At 39.9% G+C, this 23,340-nt stretch overlaps 1 protein-coding gene across 6 annotated transcripts in view; it reads left to right on the top strand.

Annotated features, from left to right (window-relative positions):
* The first annotated feature begins 3,829 nt into the window (after nucleotides 1-3,829).
* Nucleotides 3,830-23,340, top strand: part of CUNH1orf141 (chromosome unknown C1orf141 homolog) — a 54,748-nt gene continuing 35,237 nt past the window's right edge. For 2 of the 6 annotated variants that reach the window (XM_017877277.1, XM_017877284.1), the window contains exons 1-3: nucleotides 4,116-4,181; nucleotides 13,085-13,176; nucleotides 14,465-14,622. In XM_017877277.1, coding sequence (XP_017732766.1) covers nucleotides 13,102-13,176; nucleotides 14,465-14,622 — 233 coding nt within the window. In that variant the 5' untranslated portion in view covers nucleotides 4,116-4,181; nucleotides 13,085-13,101. Of the gene's footprint in view, nucleotides 3,867-4,115; nucleotides 4,194-8,398; nucleotides 8,475-13,084; nucleotides 13,177-14,464; nucleotides 14,623-23,340 lie in introns of those variants that run through there. The other 4 variants (XM_017877280.1, XM_017877279.1, XM_017877278.1 and 1 more) reach the window with 4 other exon arrangements.

The following is a 23,340-nucleotide window of genomic DNA, read 5'->3' on the forward strand; positions in this document are numbered from 1 at the left end:
ATGGTCAGGGTGTTGCGATCTCGTTGGCCTAACATAGATAACTTTCTCCATCCTTAGAACCAGGGGGCTGCAGAAGTTCTGAAGTCCCTGTGCTGAGGGAATGGCATGAAAAGACACAGATATAAAAAGCCCAAAACTTTGTAAAAGTTCCCATTAAGTTACAAGGTAGTCACTTTCTGTACCATGGGTTGGCTGAGATAAAGCTGGAAAGACAATCAGAATATCAGTTCAACATAGAATGGGCTCAGATGGTAGAAGTTCTAATATTCTATGCTGCACGGTTTTGACTGAATTCTGAAGGGAATGTCAAGCCTAGGAAGGAAACAAAGGGAGAAGAAAAAACCCAAAAAACAAACAAGAAAGAATCCCAGGGGACAATAATATTTACAGCAGGCAGGGGAAGAAAAGTAGGAGAGAGTTGTGTAATTGAAGCCAAAGGAAGGGAATGTTTCAAAGAGCCAGAAGTAAAATGTGTCCAATTCAGAAGAGATGTCAAGTAACATAGGACCGGAAAGATGTCCATTGGATTCACAAATAGGAAACAAAAGGTCATTAAGTGACCAACGAGCATATTATCTAGAATAAGAGAGGTAATGGGCAAATGGGATAAAAGGTAGTCATCAGAAAGGACCTGCTAGAGCTTAATATTTCAGAGTTAGGGGATAATGGAGTAAAGATAGCTTTAATCTGGAAAGGTAAAGAGTTTTCAGGCAGAACTATTGGCTTAACGGATTTAATATGGAAAAGAACATTGAGAAAGTCCCCAAATCTGGAAAAGTGAGAAGTGCCTGGGAATTTGTTAGTAAATACATATGGGGAGATAGTTGTCATGAACCTCAGAAGAGGCAGCTTTTCCTAAGGAAGAAGAAAAAACATAAAGGTGTGGAAGGAACATTAGGAACAGTGAAGAACACTGACACTTCTCCCAGGCTTCATGGTTTGTGTAGGGCAGGGGGAAAATGCTCTTTTCTCAAGAGAGGACAGAAAGCAGGGGTGGGAAATCACAGGCTTTTCACCATTTGGGATGATTAAGCACACAAATTTTGATACTTTCTAAACCTAGTAGTTGTGTAGTAAAGAATTTATAGGAAAGACTCTCTTGCCCAAAGAAGAGAAAGTCTGGCCTTTGCCCTTGCCTTCTGAGACATAATCTTTGTTTGCCTGAAGATCTTGAGTCATACTGGATAGTCTAACAATGTGATTTAGGATGGGGAGGTGGCCACACCTGCATAGTCTTAGGGTGTGGACTCCAGAAAGATCAACAGTGTGACTTAGAGCAAGGGCTTTGGGTCACGTGGTATCTGCCAGCTTGGAGACAGAGATTAACCATGTGGGCAATCGACCAGTTATGTCTGTGTGATGAAGCCACACTACAAACTAAACACGACGCTTGGGTGAGCTTCCCTGGGTAGCAAATCTCCATGTGTGCACTGTCATTCAACAATGCTGGGGAGTAACCTGTCCTGACTCCACAGGAAGAGGACAATAAAAGCTCCATGTTTGGTATTTCTGGACTGACTCTGCCCTGTGAACTTCTTCCCTTGGCTAGTTGTAATCTGTAACCTATAACCCCAAATACAATAGCTTTCAGTGAGGTCTGTGAGTCTTTCTAGCAAATTATCGACCCTGAGGGTTCTATTCAGGGTTTTGACGGTCCCCTGAACTTAGTGTCAGAGTAAGGGCAGTTTTGGGGAACGTGCCTTCTAACTTTGTAGTTGGCCTACTTCAAAGGAAGTAGGAAAAAGTCTGCAGATTTTACTTTCTTTGCTTTCTTATAGAAAACAGTTTATATTTTAAGAAATCTGTATACTTTTAAAATAAAACATTCATTAGGCTCCTTTACTCAGTATTTATCTATAATACGTTCATGAACTCATTCAGTAAATACTGAATTTAACTGAGAGCAATTAAAGTAGTTAGGAAAAAATCCACTTGAATTCTTTTTTGTGTACATTTACGGAGCATTTGTTATTAAAGAGAAAATACTTTGTACTTTGTCTTATATTAATATTTATACTTACTAATTATATGATGTTGGGTAAATCACATAATTTCTTTGAGTTTCAGTCAGGTCTTTTCTAAAATCAAAGATAATACCTTTTCCATAGATACTGATTAAGTTTTAAGAATGAAAAGTAAAGGATGAAATTAGAACTATTTTAAAATTGTAGCCTAGTACCTGGCATGCAGAACATGTTCCATAAATATTAGCTAAGATAATGATAATATTCTAAGAATTTCATAAGATTTGTGCTTTATAAATTTTATTGACTGAAGATTAATGAGTAGCTAACATTTCTGAACTCAATTCTTTACTTAAGAAGCTAATTTTCGGCCGGGCGCGGTGGCTCAAGCCTGTAATCCCACCACTTTGGGAGGCCGAGACGGGTGGATCACAAGGTCAGGAGATGGAGATCATCCTGGCTAACACGGTGAAACCCCGTCTCTGCTAAAAAATACAAAAAACTAGCCGGGCGAGGTGGTGGGCGCCTGTAGTCCCAGCTGCTCGGGAGGCTGAGGCAGGAGAATGGCGTGAAACCGCGAGGCGGAGCTTGCAGTGAGCTGAGATCGCTAATTTTCACCTCTCTGTAAATTTTTGAGCTGAAGGTACTATAACAATCCTAGACAAATCACCAGTATCAACTAGATTCCAGTTATCAATTCCATACAAATCATTGTTCTTAAATGTATATGGCTTAAAATAATAAAATAGAATCAAACTACCTTGGCCAGCCGCAGTGACTACCCACATCTGTAAATCCCAGCACTCTGGGAAAACAAGGCAAGAGGATCACTTGAGTCCAGAAGTTCAAGACCAGCCTGGGCAACAGAGTGAGGCCCGTCTCTACAAAAAATAGAAATAAAAAAATTAGCTAAGCATAGTGGCATGCATCTGTAGTCCTAGCTACTAGGGAGGCTGAGGTGGGAGGATCACTTGAGCCCAGGAGGTTGAGGTTGCAGTGGGCTATGATCACGCCACTGTGCTCCAGTCTGTGCAACAGAGCAAGACTTTGCCTTAAAAAGAAAAAAAAAAAGAGAAAATAATCAAACTACCTTCTACTTTTAATTATTGTATTGTTTGTTTTTCAAATATTTGAAATAAATTGATTCTAGTGTTTTCATGCCTTGACTATTAATATCAATTTCTAGCCAAAGTTGGGTTGCTACATAACTATACTTTTTTTTTTTTTTTTTTTCGCAGTTTTACCATTGCCAATAGCATGGACTTCTGATGACTAATGCTGGTGTTTTTTTTCCTCTTCTTTTCACAGATGTTAAAATGCTGTTTTTTAAAGCTTTTTTCCTCCTATTTTGATGCATCAGATAAGGTACATTCTTGGAATGATGACCAACCTCTGACTTAAAATTTAACCAATGTTGTGAAATTCCCCACCATTTTAAATTAAATACAAGCTGTTTTCAAGTCAGTCGTTTTTAGATTATGACTCTAAAAATAAGTGATTACCATGGCCTTAGTGCATTTTCTACTCACACAAGTGAGCAATAAGGACAAATGTTTCCTTAGGATACAGTAAATGCAGCAGAATGTATGTCAGAGTGTATCTCCATTATGTCTCATAAAAACGCTACATGGTATGTGTGTGCAGCCAAGTTTGCTATACAACTTGAGTAATACAGGGGTGATTTTACTAACCACATGGGAGGGTTCTTGGCCCTGGAAATAAGATGGTTTTTTGTTTTTATTGTTGTTGTTTTTAAATATCATAAGCCATGAAAGCAATCTTCCATCAAATATTCAAATATAAACTGTTGACTTCCATTCAGACCCGCAAGCTGCATGGTGGACTTTGTAAGCTTCTTTTTGAAATTCGATGTTTCCAGGAAAGCACAAAAGGAGAAAGGAGGTACAATAAGAGGAAACAAAGTCACTGTTCTCCAGTTCTTTTTACTTGATCTTCTTCCTTTACTTGACTCTCCTTCCACTCCTTCAGCATAATCGGTATTAATATCCATAAGCATCTGGGGAGTCTGGGCTTTTAGTGACAAAAGTCTGTGGGCGAAGCCCCTCTGAGAAGAGAGCTCTGCTCTCTAGGCTTTTCAGAAGTGGGCAGAGATCGGAAATCGGTTTCTACGGACCGAGGACGCGTTGCTAAGGTACTGAAGGGTGGGGGCGGGGCGCGTAGCCCTCGGAGCCAGAAGAGGGAGGAAAGGAAGACGAGGTTTGTTTCAGGGTGCGGAAGCGTTGGAAAAGCGGAAAATCAAAATTTGTACGAGGGTGGGAGGCGAAATAGGAAAAACATCGTTTTACATAAACGGCCTTTCTGTCCCTGTAGTCGGTGGGACGTTCTCTAGCGGGGCCTCGACAGGGAGAGTGTGGGTCGGGTCAGGCGAGGGTGGGACCGCGGCGGGAGGCGGGCCCGGTGGGGGCTCTTCCAGGTTCGCTGAAGAACCTTTCCGTCTTCTAAACTAAATATTAATGAGCGTCCTCAATATTGCCCTTAATTTTGCTTTCCCGTGAAACGACCGTAGGCATAGAGCGTTTGAGTCGGGTTCCCTAGGTTTCTAGCGAGATGGAGGCGCCTGGGGGAAGGTTACAAGGGGCGGCGGGGCCACTTAATTGATACACTTCCAAATTGAAGACTCCCAACCTCCTAGAATGGCTGGTGGGAGCTGATCAACCCTGCGGTAATTGTGCTGCGATTTCGAGCTGGCTAATCAATTCTTCCAATTATTATCTGATTAGTTGCCCAAAATAATACTCCACAATACACGTACATCATAGTTTTAAAATTCCTTAATAATTTTTCTTAGAAACTTCCCTTCAAGGCCGGGCGCGGTGGCTCACGCCTGTAATCCCAGCACTCTGGGAGGCTGAGGCGCGCAGATCACTTGAGGTCAGGAGTTCGAAACCAACCTGGCCAAAATGGCAAAACCCCGTCTCTACTAAAAACACAAAAACTAGATGGACATGGTGGTGTGTGCCTTGTAGTCCCAGCTACTCGGGAGGCTGAGGCAGGGGAATCACTTGAACCTGGGAGGTGCAGGCTGCAGTGAGCTGAAATCACAGCCACTGCACTCCAGCCTGGGTGACAGAGGGAGTGAGACCCTGTCTCAAAAATAAATAAATAAGGAGCAAGAAAATTCATAATGTAGCGCCAAGCACATGAGTCGGGTTTTTAAATTAGTTCTCAGTGCCTGAGCTGTACTAGCTTGTGGGGACTGCCATGACAAAACATCACAGACGGAGTGGCTAAACAACAGAAATTTGTTTTCTCACAGTTCTAGAGACTGAAAGTTGGAAATGAAGGGGTGGGCAGGGTTGTTTTCTTCAGAGACCTCACTCCTTGGCTTGGGGTGCTGCCCTGCCTTCTCACTGAATCTTCACAAGGACGTTCCTCTGTGTATTCTCGGTGTCCTAATCTCCTCTTCTTATAGGACACCAGTCATACTGGCCAGGGGCCTGCCCTAACAACCGCATTTTAACTTTACTCTTTAAAGGCTGTATGTCCAAACATAATCACATTCTGAGATCCTGGGGCCTAGGACGTCAACATATGAATTTGGGGACAACATAATTCAGCCTATAATATGGGCCATTTATCAACATTTTGGATTTAAAGAAAAAAGATTCCCCTAAGTCTGTCCTTGGAATATGAGATGGAGATAACTCAGCCAGTTATCTAATTATTGAGTCAACATTAATCATTTAACAGATGAAGTGAGTCCTTACTGTGGTCTCAATAGTGGGCTATGTCAGATAAAAGTGTAAGAAGTGGCCTTGTCCTCAAGGAGTAAGCGTTTGAACTGATAAAGCCACATAATGGTAGTGAATTTTAATTTAAGTCTCCATTTTCTAGATAATTTCTCGGGCCTTTAGTTTGTGACTTTAGAGATTCTTAGTTTTCCTGAGTTGTTTAGAACTTGCTGAAGAACCTTTCTCAGCTGAGCCTATTGTATTGATGACCCTGGGTTTTGTTATTTTTGTTTGTTTTTAGTCCCAAAGGTGCTGTTAAAACAAAATTGTTCTCTTAAAATATTTAAGACATTTTATTTTAGATATGACTTAGTCTCTGATATGCTAATAGTATTGACCTACAATTTTGTTGTGAACAAGCCTTTGCAGTGAGGCCTGTAGATGATTCACTGTGAGAGTAATTGGGAATTCATTCTGCCCCAATTGGCATGGCCTCTATTTCATTGTGTTCTTTAAAAACAAACAACAACAAAAACTGTCACTACTGAGCTAGAAATTAAGAACATAAATCCAAGTTTCCTTTCAAAACTCTTTTACCAAGTTTAGATTGGCAAGAACCCCATTTTATAATAATTCACTCAACTTTTTATTTCATCTTCCAGTAAATCATTATGAAGTAACATCATTTATTACAGATAAATTAGGATTACTCTTCCTAAAAAGTTATATTCAGAGACATCTCCAAATTAAATTGTAATTTTCAAATCCCCGTCAGATGTAAAACGCTTTGCCTGAGGCTGAGATTCAGAGGTAGGTAAGTCAATTCTTGCTTTAAATGAGTTTTCAACCTAGTGAAGAAGAGATTTGTCAAAAAGTAAACCTCTTTTTTTTTTTTTTGAGATGGAGACTCACTCTGTCACCCGGGCTGTAGTGCAGTGGTACGATCATGGCTCACTGCAACCTCCACCACCTAGGTTCAGGTTATTCTCCTGCCTCAGCCTCCAAAGTAGCTGGGATTACAGGCGTGCACCACCATGCCCAGCTAACTTTTATTGTATTTTTAGTAGACACAGGGTTTCACCATGTTGGCCAGGCTGGTCTCGAACTCCTGACTTCAAGTGATGCGCCTGCCCCAGCTTCCCAAAGTGCTGGGATTACAGATGTGAGCCACCACACCCAGTGAGTAAACCTCTTAAAACCTGGTGTGGTGGTTCTTGCCTGTAATCTCAGCTACTCAGGAGGCTGAGAGGCTGGAAGGTTGCTTGAGGCCAGGAGCACACAACATATAGACTGTCACCCAGACAAGGAATGAGATGATGCCAAGGAAAGTTTCATAGAAGAGGTAGTCTTGGCTGGGCGCTGTGGCTCGCGCCTGTAATCCCAGCACTTTGGGAGGCCGAGGCGGGTGGATCACAAGATCAGAAGTTCGAGACCAGCCTGGCCAATATGGTGAAACCCCGTCTCTATTAAAAATACAAAAATTAGCTGGGCATGGTGTTAGGCACCTGTAATCCCAGCTACTCAGGAGGCTGAGGCAGGAGAATCACTTGAACCCAGGAGGTGGAGGTTGCAGTGAGCTGAGATTGCAGCCACTGCACTCCAGCCTAGACTGCAAGACTCCATCTCAAAAAGAAGAAAAAAAGAAGAGGTAGTCTTTATACCATATTTGATAAAGAGTAGGCTTTTGACTGGAAGACACGTGGGAGAACATTCTGAGTAGAAGGAAACGCATGAGTAAAGGGTGTGCTTGGGAAAAGGGCAGTACGTGTCCAGGAAGTAAGAATGGTAGAAAATGGTGGAACACAAAGGGGTAGGATGAATAAACTAGAAAGGTGGGCTGAGCCAGATCCTGGACTATCATTTCTTGAGTGGTCTCATATGTCCTCGGAAGAGTTTGGGCGTTCTTCAGGTTATAAGAGCAAGCCAAGGTTTGTGGGCTGGAGCTGATCCTGATCAGTGTCCTGTTTAAGAAAGACAGCTCTGATGGCATTTTGTTTGTTTGTTTTTGAGAAGGAGTCTCACTGTGTCACTAGGCTGGAGTGCAGTAGTGTGATCTTAGCTCACTGCAACCTCTGCCTCCCGGGTTCATGTGATTCTCCTGCCTCAGCCTCCAGAGTAGCTAGGATTACAAATATGTGCCACCATGCCCGGCTAATTTTCTTTTCTTTTTTTGTATTTTTCTTTTTTTAATAGAGACGGGGTTTTTAATAGAGACGGGGTTTCATCATGTTGGCCAGGTTAGTCTCGAACTCCTGACCTCAAGTGATCCGCCTGCCTTGGCCTCCCAAAGTGCTAGGATTACAGGTGTGAGCCACCATGCCCAGCCTGATGGCATTTCAAAGAATCAATATTTGAGGAATGAGGAGGAAGGTTTGGGGCAGGCAAATTAGGGGGGTGTATAGTTTGATAACCCAAAGGAGGGAAAGTGACAACCTGAAGGTTTGAAGAAGGACAATGGCAATGAAAATCAAAGCAAGGTTAAGAAAGGTCTGTCTTCTTGATGTTAATGTTGCCCCACTGTTCAAAGAATTCTGTGAGAGACCACTGATCCATTCTACCCTGGAGATTCTATGAGTTAGACTTCTGTGACCACATCAGAACCCTACATTCTAGATGAAAGCACTTCCCCCAACTCTAAGTAGAATGCTTCAGAAGACGAGAGAGATGATAACTAGCAGGGTCAGGAGAAGACATTTTTTTTTTCTGTTTTGCAAATAAATTTGAGCATGCTAAGAGGAATAAATTTGTGAAGGAAATAGATAAAAGGTGCAGGAGAAAGGGGATAACTAATAGAGATAATTCTTTCAGGAGACTGGAGGTAATGGAGACTAGAGTACATCAGAAGGGATTAGCTTTGGGTGGGGGAGCCAACGCCTCTGTTAAAATTGAAGTGCAGAAGGGTTGGGAATGAATAATACTTTGGTATGAGAGGTAGGAGCTGAAGCAGCTCTTGCTTGATGGTGTCTATTTTCTTAGTGAAATAGGAGAGAGCATCTCCCTTGCCTAGGAAGATGGAGATCACAAGGGAAAATGTTTACCAGGTGCCAACTTCCTCAGTAAATTTGATAGAATACCTAGTACAATGTCTTCATGTAATACATTTAGGTAGCCAGTGACCAAATGAACAAATAAATGCTTATCATCAAATAATAATATATGTTCATAGAAAAAGAAGTATAAAGTAGGAACACCAAAGTATATATTAAAATCAAAAAGATATAATAAAGGACATAAACATAGATCACACTGAGGAACATTTTATATATGTATTTTATGTATATATATATGACAGAGTCTTGCTCTGTCACCCAGGCTGGAGTGCAGTGGCGCGCTCTCAGCTCCCTGCCACCTCCACCTCCCAAGTTCAAGCAATTCTCCCACCTCAGACTCCTGAGTAGCTGGGACCACACGCTCTCGCCACCTAGCCTGGCTGACTTTTTATATATAACTTTTTATAAAAAACTTTTTATATTTTTAGTAGAGACAGGGTTTCACCATGTTGGCCAGGCTGATCTCAAACTCCTGACCTGAAGTGATCCACCTGCCTTGGCCTCCCAAAGTGCTGACATTACAGGTGTGAGCCACTGTACCCTGTCCATTTAATATCATCTTGATTCATCTTGCATTAAAAGATTAGTGGTTAGTTTATGCAAAGTAGTTGGGGAACACCATCATATTAGTACTGATGTTCCTTTGCTCTCAGCATTTATTTCAGGAGACACAAAATAGGCCCTTGATGAGCTTATGAAATATAATGATGAAAACAAGCAAGTTCATGTATAGTGTTTCCTCACTTCCACTTTTTCCCAGGGCCATTTATCCATTAGACACCATTAGCACATTGCCAAAGACCAATGGGAGAAAAGAATTTGCAAACTGAAAAAATTGTATTGGTTTCAAGCTATGAAATTAATACTACGAAACTAACCTTCGGTCGATTTCATTAACTGTCAAATTTAGTATTCATAAAACTGTTGTTGACCCTTGAAAATAATCGGTTTTTCTCACTTCAAAAAAATTCATGATCTGCACAATGATTTTCCAGAAATCATTCACAGCCAAATAATTTAGCAAAATATTTTAAAGCAAAACATAAAATTATTTCATGCTATGGTTAACTGTATATAGAAAAATACAGCTGTGTGTGCATGTGCATGCGCGTGTGTGTGTGTGTATAATGGGATGACATTTTGCCTCTTAAAATGTCCTATGTGGTGTTGAAGATGGGGTGATTAAAAGTGAGAGGTGTAGGACACCTTACTCTAAAAAGATCTGCTTTCTGTTCTTTCTCACAAGTAAGCAGCATTGTTTCAGCTGGCCCTCATGTAGTTTATACCTTCCCCAAACTGGGAAACTCATTCACTTCAATACATTGATTCTTCCAGTTATTTACCTGTGTCTTGCTGAAAAACAGAAATCTTTGTTTCCAGTAAAATAAACTTAGGTAGGGAATATGAGCGCCTTCTCCATCCCCTTGAACTCATATTAAGTTTAAGGGAAACAGAAAAGCTAAAACTCCTCGGAGAGTTTTAGTTTAGTTTAGTTTTACAAGAGGAATGGTTCTTGGGTCTGAAAAGAAAATATGTCCACATAATCATAATCTATATTCTCTTTCAAAATCTGTCCCCTATTGTCCTGTAAGAAACCCAGAAAGTCATAAGCATTCACATTGTGCTAATGCCTTTACCCTGTCAATGTCAAATAAAATATAGAGACTAATCTCTAAAATCAAAATGTTTATTTGGGAGGGAATAATTGCAATTAGGGTATACACACAGAGCAGTAGTCTTCAGTATATTCTGAAGAACAAAGAATAGGTTAGAGGTTTTATAAAACCAGGAAATGTTACAAATTGGCACTAGTGAGGTTTTGAGGCACTGATAAGATTGATAAGTGAAGGTTGTGGGCAAAATTGGCTTAGAGTTGCCATAGGTCTTTTCAGTAGCTGTTAGATACAACTGGTTTAGGTTACAGCAGTCAATTTCAGCTGCCAGACTTGCAGATGGACTGCATTTTTGGAGCAATGTTCTGTGCCCTGTTTTCTCTTACCCTGGCTTCTCACTGTGTTTTAGTTAGGTACCACAAGAGTGACCCATTTCATATGATCAGCTCTCACAGTCCTGGATCTCCCTAGCATGCAACCTAAGGTTGTGTGGTTCATCACAAGGCATGCTATCTGCTTGTACCCTTATGGCCCAGAATTTCCTCTGTGTCACATTTTTTTAAAGAAATGGAGTCTTGCTATGTTTGTCACCAAAGCAGGAGTGCAGTAGCATGATCATAGGTCACTGCAGCCTCGAACTCCTGGACTCAAATGATCCTTTTGATCCTCCTACCTCAGTCTCCCCAGCAGCTGGGACTATAGATGCATGCTACTGTGCCCAGCTACTTTTTTTTTTTTTCTTTTTGAGATGAGGTCTTGCTGTGTTGCCCAGAGTGATCTCAAATTCCTAGGGTCAAGCAATCCTCTTGCATCAGCCTCCCAAGTAGCTGGGATTATAGGCACACACCACCACACCCTGCACGTCTGTGTAATTTCTTTGTCACACTGGACTACATCATGTGATGGAGGGAAAATCTGGATGTAGTGACATGATAGAGGGCATGCTGGAATGGGATGTCACTATCAGTGCATGAAGAAGTCATACTCAGGGCAATGTATGGTGAAGGAAAAAAGAGTTACAAAAAAAAAAGCTGAAAGAAACCAATTACAAAATAATGTAAACTTTTGGCATAGGATCCTGAATCTTTCTCCTTTGATGAATTGTTCTCTCCATGTGGCACTGCTGGAATAATATACAATATAGGAGAAATATCAGATTTTTTTGAGCTGGAAAGAACCTTAGTATTAACATTAATGTTCATTGAAAACATTGATGATTCTGTACTTTCTGTGAACCATATAACTTTTACACTTAAATGCCCCTGGAGCCCATTTAATTCAGTGAGCAAAAATATACTGACTGCATGGTCATCTACACTATCTTTTTTTTTCTTTTTGAGACAGAGTCTTAGTCTGTCAGCCAGGCTGGAGCACAGTGGCACGCCATCTCAGCTCACTGCAACCTCTGCCTCCTGGGTTCAAGCGATCCTCCTCCTCAGCCTCCCAAGTCTCTGGGATTACAAGCATGTGCCAGCATGCCTGGCTAATTTTTGTATTTTTAGTAGAGACAGTGTTTCACTATGTTGGCCAGGCTGGTCTTGACCTCCTGACCTCAAGTGATCTGCCTGCCTCAGCCTCCCAAAGTGCTGGGATTACAGGCATGAGCCACTGTGCCTGGCCCATCTACACAGATTTTTTAAATAAATAAATAAATAAATAAATAAAGGGAGTTTTGGGTTGATATTCCTGGATTCTTGCCTCCACTCTGCCCTAGCTATTTCTACTACACTAATAGGGTACTTTGTGGCCTTCGGTTTTTCTCATCTGAAGATGTAATAAATTAGACCAGGTTCTGATGTCTTATACAGCTCCCTAAGTTTAATATGGACTGCTTGACCTCAGATGAGACTGTTAGCAATATGAATTAACTAGGAAATATGAACTATTATGGCAATGAGACCTATCCAGCTTAGTTGCTGCTACTTATGTGTGACTAATTACCTGCTACATGCTGTTAACAGTCTTGGATCACTGACCAATTTAATTTGAAGCAATTAATTATAGAAATATGAGTTCCTTGCATTTACTTTGATTAAAATTATATCATGACAGAAAGAAAATAGAGATATCCAAAGTCCTACTCCTGGCCAGGTATGGTGGCTCACATCTGTAATCCCAGCACTTTGGGAGGCTGAGACAGGCGGATCACTTGAGGTCAGGAGTTTGAGACCAGCCTGGCCAACATGGTGAAACCCTGTCTCTACTAAAAATACAAAAATTAGCTGGGTGTGGTGTTGCACGCCTGTAATCCCAGCTATTCAGGAGGCTTAGGCAGGAAAATCGCTTGAACCCAGGAGGCGGAGGTTGCAGTGAGCCAAGATCATGCCACTGCACTCCAGCCTGGGTGACAGAGCAAGACTCTGTCTCAACAACAACAACAACACCAAAATTAAGTCCTACTCCTAACTTGATATATTTTTAATTTAAAAAGAAAAAAAAAGGAAATAGATATAATTCAAGCCACATGGTCTTGCTTCAAGTATAAGTCACATATGGTTCTCATGGTAATCGTGAACTTTCTCCCCCTCACCTTTATCATAAATTTAAAAATTCATGGGGCCTGTACACATCTGGGAGTTCTGATCATATGGCCTTCAACTGAAAAAACTTGGGTACATTTACAATTCTATGATTTGATTTAAACAATTCCTATTTAAATTTACCTAAAACAGTAATGTGAAAGTGGGTCTTTTGAAAATTTATGCCCTAGTTATATGTTTAAAATTCGAATTGATTTGTTCTTCTTCCTCCTTATTTTAAAATAGGAATTTAGTGATTGACAATGGCAGAAAAAATCTTAGAGAAGTTAGATGTCCTTGATAAGCAAGCAGAGATAATCTTGGCCAGAAGAACAAAGGTTTGTTAAGTATAAGCTACAATTCAATTTAATCATTAACAGGTTAACATTTCAAATGTGAATAATTTTACTTTTTAACTAATGATACATTAATATGATATAAACTAATTTGTAAAAGCAACTATCCTGGCTGAAAAGGTAATGTATAAAAATGTAAAAATTTTATTGCTGAGTAGTATTCCATTATATAGATGTACAAAGTTTCAACCAATCATCCAATGAAGGGCTTTTGGATTGTTTTCATGATTTGACTAGTAAAAATAAAGTTGCTTAAAAAATAAAATAAAGCTCTATGGCCATTTGCATCCAGGTTTTTGTATGAACATGAGTTTCCATTTCTCTGAGGTAAATGCCTGAGAGTGTGATTGCTGGTGCAATCTTTCTCTTAACTTTAGCAAGATCAAAGCCACAAGATTTGGTTTGAATTCCCCCAATACACTGGGTTTCTCCTCCCTGCACCTCAGCCCCGAAACCACCTCTGGAAAGTAAGCTGGGCTATTGGAGGGTGGACCTCAGTTGTTTCCCTTCTCTCAGCGATCTGTCCTACTCTGTTTTCTAATAGCTGAGGGTAGTTGTTTTTATATATTTTGCCTGAGCTCCTAGTTGTTAAGAGCAGGTGATTAATTCCCATAGTGCTTCATCTATTGGCAGAAGCAGAAGTCCCCCATATCCTTTGACTTTGCTTTCAGGGCTTTCATCTCTTTATTCCTTTGTGCTATGCTCTGAGAGAATTTTTTAGAGAAAACTTTCGGCTCCTTTACCTACCTTTTAGCTAGATCCTTTTTTTTCTTCAATCCATTTGTATAAGGATTTTAACAAAGTCCTCTTTTGATTGCTTTCTTCATGCTATTTCTGGCTCACACGACTGGAAGAAGATCGGTGTGATTCACCGTGTGTGTGGCTACAGGAAGAGGAGCTGGTTGGAGAGACATGCCTACTATGGTTCCAAGAACTCTCTGCATCTAAATATCTAGATCTTTCCTTAAATTCTGTGTTTTAGAATTAGGAGGGAGCCTTAATAATCCTCTAGTCCTACCCCCACATTTTACAGATGGGAAAAGAACGGCTCAGGTCACACAGCAAAGGCATAAAAACAGTTGGTGCACTAGACTCCCAATTTTCAATCTGTGCTATTTTTCCATTATTGCCTGCCACCTAAATTCTGTCTCTCTCTCTCTCTCTCTGTGTGTGTGTAAAGTGAGATTACTTTTTTCTCTCCACCTAAGATTTTCCCCATATAAAAAATACTCTTTTTTTTTTTTTTTTTTTCACTTTGGCTTTGCTGCAGATAAACAGGCTTCAGAGTGAAGAAAGAAAAACAACTATGGCTATACCCCTGACATTTGATTTTCAGTTGGAATTTGCAGAGGCTATTGCTACGTCCGCATCTAAGGCAATATCAAAGATCAAAGAAGACAAGTCATGCAGCATTACAAAATCAAAAATGTAACTATCATAACCACCTTAAATTTTCAGTTCAGAATTTGTTTCTTTGTTTGTTTTTGAAACAGGGACTCACTCACTGCCTAGGCTAGAGTGCAGTGGTGCAAACATGGCTCACTGCAGCCTCAACTTCCCAGGTTTAGGTGATTCTGCCACCTTGGCCTCCCGAGTAGCTGGGACTACAGTCGTGCACCACCGTGCCTGGCTAATTTTTTGTATTTTTAATAGAGATGGGGTTTTCCCATGTTGCCCAGGGTGGTCTTGAACTTCTGGCCTCAGGAGATCCACCCACTTGGGCTTCCCAGAGTACTGGTATTACAGGCATGAGCCACCACACCTGGCCCAGTTCAGAGTTTTAAAACATTACTTTATATTTGTCTTATATTATGTAATGTATATTAAATGAAAGTTGTATGTCATATTTTATAAGGGTTATGAGTTAAAATATACTAGATTAGCTTTCTGAATATTCCTAGTTTATAAAATATTTATTATGTATAATATTTTACTAGTGTAGATGGTAATTACAATTCTGAATTTTTGAAGAAAGGCCTTTCTTGAGCTCAATTATGTTGCCCCAAATTAATGTCAGGATTTAATGCAAACTTTCACTGATATGCTTAAGAAAAAGTCTGCCTAGAAAACTAAGTAAGGCAATTTCTCTGCGCACTTAAAAAGGATAGCCTAAATATGTCATACTTGGTCTTTCACTGGCATTTAGTGCATGCATAATGCTATAAAATTTTTCCAAGCACATCAGAATTGTAAAGGAGAGTTCAGAAAAAAGAAGTACTAAGATATGGAATCAATAGAACTACAAATTAATTGGACATTGGTGGTAGCGTGAATACTGTCCTTATCTCATTTATTCTGGGTAACAAGTTTTCCTCACTTGGTCTCTGCCTAAGTACAAAGCACTACAGTGCACCCAGTCACCAAGCCCAAAAGCTCACAGTCATCCTATTGAATGGGGTACAGTAGTGATGAAGAGCACAGGCTCTGAAATCAGACTGCTAAGGTTTAAATCCAGCCTTGCCATTTGTTAGCTATGTGACCTTGATTTTCACACATAGTTTAGTTAGGCAGCAGCTATGACACTATACACTAAGCAGCCTACATGAGCACTGTGACATTTGTGGGCTGGGCACAGTGGCTCATGCCTACAATCCTAACACATTGGGAGGCCGAGGTGGGTGGATAGCCTGAGGTCAGGAGTTTGAGACCAGCCTGGGCAACATGGTGAAACCCCATCTCTACTAAAATATATTTTTAAAAAATTAGCTGGGCTTGGTGGTACATGCCTGTAGTCCCAGCTACTGGGGAGACTGAGGCACGAGAATTGCTTGAACTCAGGAGGCAGAGGTTGCTGTGAGCTGAGATCACGCCACTGCACTCCAGCCTGGGCAATAGAGCAAGACTATCTCAAAAAATAAATAAACAGACCATGACATTTGCATCTAAGACTACTCCTACTTACTTACATTTTCATGTAAGTGTTCTGATTAAGACCTACCACCTGATTGTCTCCAAGTAGCTTTCCTCATGCAGCAGTTTTGTATTATTGCTCAGAGTGAAACAAACTTTTTTAGCCCAATGTTTTAGTGCAGTTTTACAGATGAAAAAACTAAGTCTGGGTGAGGTTAAACAGTTTGCTCAAGGTCACACAGCTAACAAGTTGCAAGGCTGGATTTGAACCTTAGAAGTCTGATTTCAGAGCCTGTGTTCTTCATAACTACTGTACCCCATTCAATAGGATGACTGCAAGCTTTGGGGCTTGGTAACTAGGTGCATTGTAGTGCTTTGTACTTAGGCAGAGACCAAGTGAGGAAAAGGAGATTGGGGTGGACAAGAGGATCAAAGTGCCAAGGGCTGGGATTTATTTTGTAGATGTTAAGTTTTAGATGCCCATGAAAAATTCAGATAGAGATATCTGGAAGAAAGTTGGACAAGCAAGTCTGAATCTAAATTAAAAAAAACATTATTTATGTAGCTAATATCTGTCATTTTCATAATCAGAATCAAGTATTCTGATTTTGGCACAAAATACAGCTCACTCAGATTTTTGTTATTCTTGATTTACCAGGATATCAGAACATGTTTCCATGTAGGAACTCTAAGATAAGACAAAGGAGTTTATTTCTAGCACAAGTAAATACATATCGGTAGTTTATACAATTTAGCTTTATCACAAACTTCTTACATTACTACTTTATTTTTTATGTAGACACAGCCAATAATTCTGCTTCCAAATAATTTATAGAACTATCCATAGTGAAATGGAATATTTTAGAAATACATAGAAAAACATTGCATAAAATGGAAGTTGAGAATGTGGAGAAGGGAAAATGTATGTCATATTATGATTTTTGCATTTTATATTTACATATTATATATATGCCTTTGTGTAGCAGTGTAGTATATGGCTAATGACTCATTAGGCACATTTAAAGGTAACATGCAATGTTTTATGGCAGTATTTCTCAGGATGATACTGTTGCTATCCCTTTCCTGCCTGATAAGATTATTTTCTAAATAGCTTATATAGGCATCGTTGATCTTGTGTTAGTGACAATATAACCCATTAATAACTGAGCAACGCTCCTTTTAAGTGTAACCTGGATGACTGGGATGTTTGGGGCTAGCGGCAAAGCCACAGTCTTAAGTATAAAAAGCAAAGAGGCACATATTTCTAAGATCCAAAGACCAAGTACATTCGGTTTGATCAATATCCATATGTCTAACACAAGCAAAAACCATGTGTCCAACACCAGCAAAAAATAAAAAAGAACATAAAACGTTCAAGTGATAAGCAGTCACCTTCCTATAATTCCAGCCTATGCAACTCAAAATCAAGGCCTTAATCTATACTTCCCTTAGTTCAACTAAGACAGGGTATAATTTCACAGGACTTTTTTAAAATGTAAGAGCAAAAACAGGCAGAGGGAAGAGGGGATCAATTTTTTTAATGCAAAAGGACAAACCAATAAAATTTACAAAAAACAGATTTATGATCTTGTACTGGTGAGCCCACCACATTTATAATTCCGAATTCTATTTCTCATTTTCTATGAGAACCTAGAGCTAGGAACATTTTTTTCCCATAGGTTATTGGGGTACAGGTGGTATTTGGTTACAAGAGTAAGTTCTTCAGTGATTATTTCTGAGATTTTGGTGCACCCATCACCAGAGCAGTGTACACTGCACCCTATTTGTAGTCTTTTATCCGTCATCCCCCTCCCACCCTTTCCTACAAGTCCCCAAAGTCCATTGCATCATTCTTATGCCTTTGCATCCTCATAGCTTAGCTTCCACATATCAGTGAGAACATACGATGTTTGGTTTTAGGAACACAATTTTTATTCCTAGCTCAGAGAACTGGTGCAGAAGATGATAATCTGGCTACTCCTTTTTTTCTTTTCTTTCCTTTTCTTTTTTTTTTTTTTGAGACAGAGTCTTGCTCTTTCACCCAGGCTGGAGTGCAGTGGCACAATCTTGGCTCACTGCAACCTCCCTCTCCTGGGTTCAAGAGATTATCCTGCTTCAAGGTTCAAGAGATTCTCCTTTCCCCCGAGTAGCTGGGATTACAGGTGTGTACCCCTGCACCTGGATAATTTTTTGGATTTTTTGTAGCTACGGTGTTTCGCCATGTTGGCCAGGCTGATCTTGAACTCCTGTCCTTAAGTGGTACACTCTCCTTAGCCTCCCAAAGTGCTGGGATTATAGGCATGCGCCACCATGCCTGGTCAATATGGACACTCTTATTATTGAGTAATTAATCATCCTTTGTCTCTGATCCAAGAGTCTTGTATCTTCTGCCAGCATTGATGAAACTGCCAGGTGAACTTGTTAGCTGGTAAGTAGGGTCAAATCTCAGACTCAGTAGTTTTTAACACTTACTTCGAGGGAAGCTTAGGAGTAGAATAACTCATACTTGGATCCTCCTTAAAAACTGTGGTAAAAGTAATTGTAGCTCAGTCCTCAGTGAGGGTGTTATAGAACACCCTTATCCAGGTCCCTGTCAGCCTAGAAGAAAACTATATATCCATTTTATGTATCCTACAATTCTATCTGCTTCTAGAAAGCAGAATTTATAATTTAGTTACACCTCAGCCAAATCAAAAAACTTAATCTATATAATAAAATGGAAACTTTAAAAAAATATGACAAGAGACTATATAAACTAGAAAGGAAAGTCAAGATCAGTTGAGGACAGGATTTATATATAATTAATCTTATAAATCAAATGTATAACACTTAGTTTTTAATTCAATACATTTCTTAGAAACCATGTTAAGTATACATTTGTTGGAGGACTAAAAAAAGAAAAGCTGTCAGTCTCCCAGTACACTCACCAAACTTTGGCTTTCCTCTCCTAAGCACACTGAACTTTTTTTTGAGACAGAGTCTTGCTCTGTCGCCACCCAGGCTGGAGTGCAGTGGCATGATCTCGGCTCACTGTAACCTCCTTCTCCCGGGTTCAAGCGATTCTCCTGCCTTAGCCTCCCGAGTAGCTGGGATTACAGCCATGTGCCCCCACACCCAGCTAATGTTTTGTATTTTTAGTAGAGACAAAGTTTCACCAGGCTGGTCTCGAACTCCTGACCTCAGGTGATCCACCCGCCTTGGCCTCCCAAAGTGCTAGAATTACAGACGTGAGCCACTGCACCCGGCCTAGCACACTGAACTTTTAAGAGTACTTGGGAAACTTAGTATGTTTAACACCTCCCAAAAGAATGTTAAAATGACCACAGTTTGGAAAATTGAAGAGAAAACAATGGCAACATAAAAGCAAATATTGGTAATGAAGAATAAGTTATAGCCATGGATATGGAAGACATTAAAATAATTATAATGAATGCTTTGTGTAACTACATTGCTTGACACATGTGTAATAATGGATGAACTTTTGGGAAAATATGAAAGGGAAAAATCTCAACAAAAAAGAAAACATAAATAGATCAATAAATGTAGAAAAATTTGAGGAAGCAGTTAAAGAATCCTTTTACAAAAGTACCACTTTGAAGCTGTGTCAAGGGTGAGTTTCTTTGTAGTTTCAAAGAACTATTTAAATAGTTTTGGAACACAGACAAAGGTGGAACAGTTCTCAGTTCTTTTTTGCAAAGGTAGATTTGATCCTTAAGTCTGACCACAAGAATAGAAAGCAAATATAGATTTTTAAAGAAACATAAAATAAAATAAAATGTTAGTTTTAACTATTTCATTGCTTATTCTTGATTCAGCAACATAAAAACATAAAGCAGGGCATGGTGGCTCACACTTGTAATCGCAGCACTTTGGGAGGCCGAGGTGGCCTGATCACCTGAGGTCAGGAGTTCAAGACCAGCCTGGCCATCATGGTAAAACCCCGTCTCTATTAAAAAGACAAAAATTAGCTGGGCACGGTGGTGCATACCTGTAATCCCAGCTACTCAGGAGGCTGAAACAGGAGAATAGCTTAAACCCTGGAGGTGGAAGTTGCAGTGAGCCGAGATCATGCCATTGCACTCCAGCCTAGGTGCCAAGAGTGAAACTCCATCTCAGAAATAATAATAATAAAGCAGTTTTATATTTCTCTAATTTCGCCCTGATCACTTTGGTTATTAAAAGTCTGTCCAACTTAGTATTTTAATCCTACCCCTCGTCATGGCTTTCCCTTCCCTATACAAGCCAGTCTAGTGACACTGGAGGAGCTGAAATGGAGAGGGGTATGGTCAGCAATTTGATTCTTCTTGTTCCCTCATCTGAAAGTAGCAGATTGATATGGTCCTCTTGTAGCACACCTCCTCCTCTTCTTCTAATTTCTTTTTTCTCTGATATGGGTACAGTGGTGTGCTAAAGCCAACTCCTACCAACTTATTAGAGCTGCTGGTTGAATTTTCAGCAATTTTGTGAGGTGTTTATTCAACACTCACCATTACAAATTAAATTATGTAAACTTAAAATTCAATGGCATACTAAAAATAAAGATAATACTCAGAACTCATCACTTCCTAATTATTGTACATTTTACTATTATCCATGGTTTTGGAGTTATTTACATCTATTATATCCATATGGTAGAAATTTGTATAAAAGTATGCTATTACATATCTCTTCCAAATTTCACATTTAATTATATCACCTTGGTAGGAATTGACAATGGGAGTATTTACACCACAGCAATTGGCAAACACTACAAATCAAGGCTTGAGTTGTTGTCTGTCTAGATTTAAGAAAGTGAGGAAGAAAATGTTAATGATGAAGATTAAACTTAAAAGTAAGTCTTACCAAAAAAAGTATGCCTTACCTATAGCCATTATGCTTTGAATAGCACAAAAAATAAGGAAATACTCAAAAACTATTATTTGGTTCAACAAAGAAGTAGCTTACGCTATTGATGAATGAGTAAAATTCCACATTAGAACTACACCCAAAGGCAAGGTTATTAAAAATTTACCAGCACACCCCCCTGTATGGGAGTAAAGGAGGAGGGCGAGAGAAGACAAAATTTCTTATTAACTTTTCCAACTTTTTCGTTAGTCATCAATCATTTTCTGGCCAACTTTAGTCATAAAGAGCACATGTAAGAGATCCTCAGAGGAATCCATTCTCCAACCAAGGAGAGCTTCCTTCAGCTACAACTCTTCAAATTCTTCATCAACTCCTATACTCGCCAATATACGCCACAATTTCTTCTGCAAAGGATTCCCAAACTTGCAGTCAGCAATCTGGGTGGAGTATCAGCAAAATGACCCAAACACAGTTACTATCTCAGTATCCATTTGACCTCCTATATTAGTCAGTTCAAGCTGCTATAAAGAATACCTTACTCTGGGTGGTTTAAATAACAGAAATTTATTTGTCATAGTTCTAAAGGCTAGGAAGTCTAAGATCAGTGTCTGGTGAGGACACTCTTCCTGCTTTGCAGACAGCTGTCTTCTTATTGTATCTTCATATGGCAGAGAGAAAGAGAGAGAGAGATAGCACCTCTCTCATGTCTTGTAAGGGCACTAATCCCATTCATGAGGCTACACCCTCATGACCTAATTACCTCTTAAAGGATGCACCTCCCAAAAAGCATAACTTTGGGGATTTAGACTTTAATATATGAATTTGAAGGGGATACAGATATTCAGTCTGTAGAATTCCACCTCTGTCCCCTCCAAATTTATATCTTTCTCACAAGGAAAATACATTCATCCCATCCCAATAGACCCAAAAGTCTTAACTGGTTCACCATCAACTCTTAAGTCCAAACTCTCATCTAAGTATCATCTAAATCAGATATGGATGAGACCTGAGGTAACAGTATCCTGAAACAAAATTTCTCTCCAATTGTGAACCTGTGAAAGCAAACAAGTTGTATGTTTCCAAGCTACATTGATGGGATGGGTGTAGGATAGACATTCTCATTCCAAAAGGGAGAGATAAGAAAGAAGGGAGAAATGACAGGTTCCAAGTAGTTCTAAAACCATGCAAGGCAAACTCTATGAGATCCTAAGGTTTGAGAATAATCCTCTTTGGCTTAAAGCTCTGCCTTCTAGATTCAGTAGACTAGTAGTCCTGCCTCCAGAACCCACTTGGGCAGTGGTCTCGCCTCTGAAGCTCTGTCTGGTGGGAGTTGCACATCCACGGCCTCACTGGGCAGGGATCTTACCCTTTGAAACGGAAATGGAGGCAGCCCTGTCCCCTGAGTACATGCCCTCTGGGCCTGTTGTGGGAGTGGCAACCCTGATCATCTTTGAATTGCTTTTGAGGTCCTTCTTCCCTTGTCTTGAAAAATAGTGCACATTTATAGCTGAACAGCTGCATACAATAGCTGTATGGTCTGGTCCTGTAGAATCTAAGAAGTGCAACAGTCTTCTTTCATTTTGTCCCATTTTCTCTGTTTCCGTTAGTCCCAGCTGGCAGTGTTTATGCTGGTATAATCCTATCTCTATTCCTGGCTTCTGTTGAGATGGCTGATTTGGTCCCTGGTACACATCCACACTGACCTACCTATCAAATGGTCAACTTACCATACCTTTAGTGTTCTCTAAACATACTTTTTCATTTTTTGTAATATGGGCAGACTGAAAATTTTTCAAATCTTTAATTTCTGGTTCCTTTTTCCTTAACAATTTCATCTTCAATTAATTTCTCTCCTCTTGCATTTTACTATAAACATCAGTAGGAACCAAGTCACTCCTTACCATCCATATTTCTACCAACATTTTATTCATAATTACTTATGTATTCTCTAAGAAAATGGAAGCTTTTCTCTTTTCTTTTTGAGCCCTCACCAAAGTCACCTTTAATATCTCCTTCTTGGCAATGTCAGCATTTTCTAGCATGTACTTCCAAACTCTTCCAGCCTCTACCCATTAACCAATTCCAAAGCCACTGCCACATTTTCAAGTATTTGTTACAGCAGCACCCCACTGCTCATTACTAATTTCTGTCTTAGTATGGGCTGCTACAATAGCACACCATAGCCTGGGTGGCTTAAACAACAGAAATTTATTTCTCACAGTTCTCGAGACCAGGAAGTCCAAGATCAAAGTTCCAGCAGATTGAGTGTCTGGTGAGGGTATTCTTCCTGGTTTGCAGACGGCTGTTTCTTTGTATCTTCACATCACGAGGAGATAGACAGAAAGGCAGATAAAGAGAGAAGGAGAGAAGGAGTTAGACCAACTCTTCTTAAAAGAACACAAATCCTTTTCATGAGGCTATACCCTCATAACCTAATTATCTCCCAAAGCT

Source organism: Rhinopithecus bieti, unplaced genomic scaffold, assembly GCF_001698545.2.
Source record: "Rhinopithecus bieti isolate Rb0 unplaced genomic scaffold, ASM169854v2 scaffold_6380, whole genome shotgun sequence".
NCBI classification, from domain to species: domain Eukaryota; kingdom Metazoa; phylum Chordata; class Mammalia; order Primates; family Cercopithecidae; genus Rhinopithecus; species Rhinopithecus bieti.